At 52.9% G+C, this 6,306-nt stretch overlaps 1 protein-coding gene across 1 annotated transcript in view; it reads right to left on the bottom strand.

Annotated features, from left to right (window-relative positions):
- Nucleotides 1–403: 403 nt before the first annotated feature.
- The window catches only part of LOC142988326 (calcium-transporting ATPase type 2C member 1-like), a 15,224-nt gene continuing 9,321 nt past the window's right edge, over nucleotides 404–6,306 (bottom strand). The window contains exons 13-29 of the mRNA XM_076137457.1: nucleotides 6,174–6,298; nucleotides 5,882–5,978; nucleotides 5,171–5,196; nucleotides 5,025–5,119; nucleotides 4,745–4,834; nucleotides 4,475–4,579; nucleotides 3,892–4,048; nucleotides 3,531–3,701; nucleotides 3,335–3,432; nucleotides 3,190–3,240; nucleotides 2,927–3,093; nucleotides 2,752–2,820; nucleotides 2,405–2,521; nucleotides 2,093–2,240; nucleotides 1,858–1,953; nucleotides 1,623–1,764; nucleotides 404–1,545 (exon numbers count right to left, since the gene is read on the bottom strand). Coding sequence (XP_075993572.1) covers nucleotides 1,421–1,545; nucleotides 1,623–1,764; nucleotides 1,858–1,953; nucleotides 2,093–2,240; nucleotides 2,405–2,521; nucleotides 2,752–2,820; nucleotides 2,927–3,093; nucleotides 3,190–3,240; nucleotides 3,335–3,432; nucleotides 3,531–3,701; nucleotides 3,892–4,048; nucleotides 4,475–4,579; nucleotides 4,745–4,834; nucleotides 5,025–5,119; nucleotides 5,171–5,196; nucleotides 5,882–5,978; nucleotides 6,174–6,298 — 1,879 coding nt within the window. The 3' untranslated portion in view covers nucleotides 404–1,420. The remainder of the gene's footprint in view (nucleotides 1,546–1,622; nucleotides 1,765–1,857; nucleotides 1,954–2,092; nucleotides 2,241–2,404; nucleotides 2,522–2,751; nucleotides 2,821–2,926; nucleotides 3,094–3,189; nucleotides 3,241–3,334; nucleotides 3,433–3,530; nucleotides 3,702–3,891; nucleotides 4,049–4,474; nucleotides 4,580–4,744; nucleotides 4,835–5,024; nucleotides 5,120–5,170; nucleotides 5,197–5,881; nucleotides 5,979–6,173; nucleotides 6,299–6,306) is intronic.

Genomic DNA, 6,306 nt, shown 5'->3' with positions numbered 1-6,306 from the left:
CGGAGTTGGAGTTGGAGGTTGAAGCCAGTGTGTCCACCTTCACTGCTCTACTGATCAATCAACCACAGGACACATTTACTCCACACCTCTGATATCTCACTCAGATTCATCTTTCTGTGGTCAATATGGTCACGACTCAGACTCTGGTCTTCAGGTCTGGTTTACACCACACAGAACTGATTTAGGATCATTGGGAGAGTCCAGAACAACCTGATGTGGTTCAGAGCCCAAAGATGTGGAAGCTTCAACAGCTGGAGAGAGGAAACTCTGAGCCACATGAGTTTGGCCCTAAACAGATCCCAGAAGGTTGTGCTCCATGTGAGCAGAACCTCAGAGTTCTGGTCCCAGGCAGCAGAAGCAGCTGTGGAGCTCACACTCATTCATTTATGCTGCAGTGTGTTAAGCTACAAGCATGGAAACAATAAATTAATTTGATGATAGAAACAAGACAGTAAACCTTTAGGCTATAGAGGAAACAGAACAACTTGATCCACACGAATGTGTTCAACCAAAGAGAAGCAGCTGATTAGTGGTCAACACCTCCTAAACGTCAGACTAAAGGAGACCTGCAGCGTCTAAGGGATGAGCCCCAGAGGCGTCACCTGTTCAGTCAGTCAGTTCATCTGGTGTCCAGCAGGTGGAGATGAAACTCTGTCATCATCCAATCCAAAGAGACGCATCTTAGCTCTGTTCCATCTGAGATTCACCTTTTAACTGTTGTCTTTTATTTTGAAGGCCCAAACTCAAAGTCTGACATTTATGACATGGTTTATTATTACGACATCTCACATCCTGACGACACACACACACACACACACACACACACACACACACACACACACACACACACACACACACACACACACACACACACACACACACACACACACACACACACACACACACACACACACACACACACACACACACACACACACACACACACACACACACACACACACACACACACACACACACAGAGGGGCCGGCCCTGCTGACCTCATCTCTGAGTTACAGAGAGTCAGGGACGTCTTTACTCTGGAAATGAAACTAATCAAGGTCAATGCTTAGCTGCAACTCAATAAGTGTGTATAAACATAACAACATGGCTGAGACCAAACCTAAAGAGAGGAAGGAGCAGTTAAGACTGACTGACTGAACAGATGAGGCTCTGAGCCACACTGCAGTGAAGCAGGAAGCAGATCCACTCCGGGGGTCTCATCCCCTTTATCCCCCACAAACTAAAGTCCAGTCCGTCCACTCCGCCTTGGACCCAGGGGCGGACCAGAGGTTCTCCTGGCCCCAGAGGCCCAGATGTCCTTTAAAACCTCCCAGCAGTCTTAAGTGTCACCCCGTCGTCACCTTCATCCCCCTCTTCCTCCTGGGCTCAGAGTGCTTCAGTATGGAGCGACCATGAGGGTCATACCTCGTGGAAGCAGTCCACGCTCTGCTGGCTCCTCTCGCCCCCCCTCCACCGCTCCAGCAGCTTGATGGCCTCCGACACCACGCAGACCGACGAGGTGAGGGCCACCAGGAAGAGCAGGTCTACACACACACACACGTTAGCCTGTAAGCCTGTAAACATGTAAACACGCTGGTATTCTCTTCACGTGTTCTCTTACCAAAGAAGCTGAGGCTCTCAGTCTGGAAGACGTTCTGCAGAGGAGGGAAGTAGATGACGAGCAGCTGGCCCATGATGGAGCCCAGGACGGCGTAACAGAAGGTCCTGTTACTGCACAGACCCATTTCATGGACCATACGGGTCTGAGGGGGGGGCAGACAGACAGACAGATGTGTGAGCCTATGATAGAAGGGTCTGTCACATGTCTTAAAGCCTCCTCTTCCTCTTCCTCTTACCTGTGAGCGCGAGCTGAGAGCGTTGAACATGTCGAAGAACACGAAGCAGGTGAAGGTCATGGTGGTGTCTCGAGGCGTGATCACGTTGTCCCTCAGCTGCAGAGTAGAGGGAGCAGGTGAAGTCACTCAGTATTCAGCCGGAGCCACTTAGACTCAGCTTGTTGTTTACATTCAGAGACGTACATCTGTCACATATGGGACAAATACAACAGAAGATGTAGAAAAAGTGCTCAACCTCTCTCCAGAAGACAAAGAGCGTCCCACAGACGATGACCAGAGCCGACACCAGCACTTTGACCAGCAGACTGCGTGTGATGATGCTGTCTCTCACGTTACGAGGGGGTTTACTGATCACGTCCCGGTCCACAGGCTCCACCCCCAAACTGTCACGGGACACCACAGACACACATCAAGGTTCAGGAGGATGGAACTCATCTTCCAATCTCTCAACACACACAAAGACACAACATGAAAGTGGTGGAGACGAAGATGAAGTGAACGTCTTTAACATCAGAAGCTTCCCTTATTTCCCATGATGCCTCTGTACCTCTGGGCCGGGGGTCCGTCCATGATGATGTTGATCCACAGGATCTGCATGGCGTTCAGTGGGTTGGGGAAGTTCATTAGTGTTGCCAAGGAGATGAGTGTCAGTGCTGCAATACTCCTGGTGACCAGCAGGGGAAATAGAGCTCACGTTAGGTGGAGGATGTTCAGGTAATCAGTCTAAAGTAAGTCTGTAGATGTGTTCCTCTGTGTGTGTGTAGATGTTCTTCTCCTCCTCTACAGGTCTGTAGGTCTCTGATGGACCCTGATGGATCCATGATCAGGTGTTAGAGCCTCTAAAGCTCCTCCACATAGAGACAGAAGCTTTGTTACATTTCCTGTTCCACTTACGTGCTGAGCTGGAAACGAACAAAGTTTTTGATGTTGTTGTAAATTCCTTTCCCTTCCTCGATGGCCGACCTAAAGGCAGAAAAGGTCAAATGAAGGACGTTAGCATGGTCTTCTTCATACGGTTAGTTTGTGTCAGTGCCTGATGCCATGACGACGGGCGCCGCCTCTCACTCACATGATGGTCTGGAAGTCGTCGTCCACCAGGATCATGTCCGCCGCCTCCTTGCAGACGTCTGTGCCCGTCCGGCCCATCGCCACGCCGATGTCTGCCGCCTTCAGAGCCACGGCATCGTTCACGCCGTCGCCCGTCATGGCCACCACAGCGCCGATGTTCTGTAGGGCCTGAAGGCGGAGCCAGGTGTTAAACAAGGTTTGTCTCAAACTTAATCCAGCTGTTTCCAGCTGTGGGAGGGAAAAAGGTTTGTTCAGTCTGCTCACCTTCACGATCTTCAGCTTGTGCCTGGGACTCGCTCGATAGAAGACCGCCACCTGTGCAGAGAGAGAGAGAGAGGAGAGGGAGTGACGTGTGTGTGTGTGTGTGAGGGAGTGTGTATAGTGTGTGTGAGGGAGTGTGTGTTCTCACTCTGGGGACGATCTGTGAGAGCTGCTGCAGGTCCAGCTGATCCACCTCATCTCCAGACAAACACTGACAGCCTTTACTGTACAGAGCCAGACGACTCCCTACACACACGCACACGCACACACACACGCACACACACACACATTAACACCCAGTGAGCACTCGTTTCTTCAGTGAATGTGTGTGTCTGACCTCTGACCTATAGACACGGCCGTCTCCTGCGAGTCGCCGGTGATCATTTTGATGGCCACCCCCGAACTGATGAGCGTGGCCACGGCCTCTTTGACCCCTGACCTCGGAGGGTCGATGATGCCCACCAGACCCAGGAAGGTCAGGGTCCCCATCTCAAGACCCGACGCAAAGGCCAGGACTGTGTGTGTGTGTGTGAGGGGGGGGGGAGTAAAGAGAGAGAGAGAGAGAGAGAGGGGGGGGGGGGGGGAGACAGGGAGAGACAGACAGACAGTATAATCCCCATTAAACAGACTGTGTATCTTCTGTCCTTTACATAAACGATCTCTCCACTTCCTGTCATATTGACTCAAGCTGCTGCCTCTCCTGACCTCTGAGTCCAGCTGAGCCCATGTAGCTGAGCTGCTGCTGGTACAGCTCCCTCTGCTGGTGTGTGAGGGGCAGAACCGCTCCTCTGCTGTTGTAGGAGCTGCAGTAGCGGATGACCTGCTCATGAGCTCCCTTCATGAAGTAGACTCCAGGCTTGTCCTGAGGGACACAGGACACACAGGAGAGTCAGAGGAGACGTGGAGCTGGACCTGGTCCCTGGGACTGAGGTATTGTTCTGATTGCACTGGTTCAATGACAAACAAGCAGTATCTTCTAGATGAAGGGGCCCCAGGTGTCATGGAGGCTCTAAATGAACCAGGAGATGTTTGCTGAGAGTTTGAGTAGCAGACATGAAGGTAAGTGAAGCCGTTGAGCCTTAAGAGCTTAGGCTGAATGTTACTGACACTGGGCCTGACTCAGCTGCAGACTCCTCCTCCTCTCTCAGGCAGGTCAGAGGTCAGAACACAGAGGAACCACAGCCACACACAGCCTTGGATGGGTGTCAAGCACACACAGGAAGTACAAATCCCCAGCTGTGCAGAAACCTCAATGGTGCGTCTGCAGTGAGAAGAGGAGTTCACTGACCTGCTGGGTGCGATGGACGCAGCGCACGGCCATCCACTTCTGCTCTGAGGTGAAGGGATGCTCCTCCCTCCTCATGTACTCCTGCTGCAGGCCCTCCAGACCCATCTGAGAGGGGGAGGGGTTTATGGATCAGCTTATCAGATGGACCTCATGTGTGTCTAAGGCACTGAGTTCCAATGTCCAAGGTGTGATAAGATACCAGTCAGGACTGACCTAAGATAGCATCCTCTCCCTGTGTGTGTGTGTGTGTGTGTGTGTGTGTGTGTGTACCTTCATGGCCAGGGCGATGAGGGCTCCTTCAGTGGGTCGTCCCATCAGAGTGCGATTCCTGATGACAGAGTCATTACACACACAGCCAGCCTACACACACACACACACACACACACACACACACACACACACACACACACACACACACACACACACACACACACACACACACACACACACACACACACACACACACACACACACACACACACACACAAACACTGTTGTGGGTTGATTCAAAGAGCAGAAGCATAAACATCCACACACTGAGACACCTCACCTCCACTATCTTGCTGATGGAGGGACAGGAGAAGCCGTGGATGTTTTCTCCCTCCAGCAGAACCTCTCCTGCCCGTTGTAGCCGACGCCCGTCACCTGAGGCACAATAACACGGACCCACAACTCAGAAACAACACGCACACTCACACTGCTCAGGTCCTACAAACTGTAAGCTGAAGAAAGGTGTGAGACTGGTCAGGTGAGGAGAAGGTGAGGAGAAGGTGAGGGGAAGGTGAGGAGAAGGTGAGGTGAGGGGAAGGTGAGGTGAGGGGAAGGTGAGGAGAAGGTGAGGGGGAAGGTGAGGGGAAGGTGAGGGGAAGGTGAGGAGAAGGTGAGGAGAAGGTGAGGGGAAGGTGAGGGGAAGGTGAGGAGAAGGTGAGGAGAAGGTGAGGAGAAGGTGAGGGGAGAGGTGAGGTGAGAGGAAGGTGAGGTGAGGGGAAGGTGAGGAGAAGGTGAGGGGAAGGTGAGGGGAAGGTGAGGGGAAGGTGAGGAGAAGGTGAGGGGAAGGTGAGGGGAAGGTGAGGGGAAGGTGAGGGGAAGGTGCGGAGAGGTGAGGAGAAGGTGAGGGGAAGGTGAGGGGAAGGTGAGGGGAAGGTGAGGGGAAGGTGAGGGGAAGGTGAGGGGAAGGTGAGGAGAAGGTGAGGAGAAGGTGGGGGGAAGGTGAGGAGAAGGTGAGGAGAAGGTGAGGGGAAGGTGAGGGGAAGGTGAGGGGAAGGTGAGGGGAAGGTGAGGGGAAGGTGAGGGGAAGGTGAGGGGAAGGTGAGGTGAGGGGAAGGTGAGGGGAAGGTGAGGTGAGGGGAAGGTGAGGGAAGGTGAGGGAAGGTGAGGTGAGGGGAAGGTGAGGGAAGGTAAGCAGACCTCGCGTGGAGTCCGTCAGACGTGAACAGCTGAGTGACCGTCATCTCGTTTTTGGTCAGAGTTCCTGTCTTGTCTGAACAGATCACGTTACAGCAGCCTGATGGGGAAACCAGAGCCAGAAGTGATGTTAACACACACACACACACACACACACACACACACACACACACACACACACACACACACACACACACACACACACACACACACACACACACACACACACACACACACACACACACACACACACACACACACACACACACACACACACACACACACACACACACACCGAGAGTCTCCACGATGGGAAGTTTCTTGATGATGGCTCTTTTCTTCACCATCCTCATCACGCCCAGAGCCAGAGTCACCGTCACCACGATGGGTAAACCCTCAGGGATGGCCGCTACCGCCAGACTGCAGGG

Source organism: Genypterus blacodes, unplaced genomic scaffold, assembly GCF_046128005.1.
Source record: "Genypterus blacodes isolate CSIRO-AG114 ecotype Tasmania unplaced genomic scaffold, CSIRO-AGI_Gbla_v1 ptg000318l_1, whole genome shotgun sequence".
In the NCBI taxonomy this organism is placed as follows: domain Eukaryota; kingdom Metazoa; phylum Chordata; class Actinopteri; order Ophidiiformes; family Ophidiidae; genus Genypterus; species Genypterus blacodes.
The sequence above is the reverse complement of the archived record's forward strand: the minus strand, read 5'-3'. Positions and strand labels throughout refer to the sequence as shown.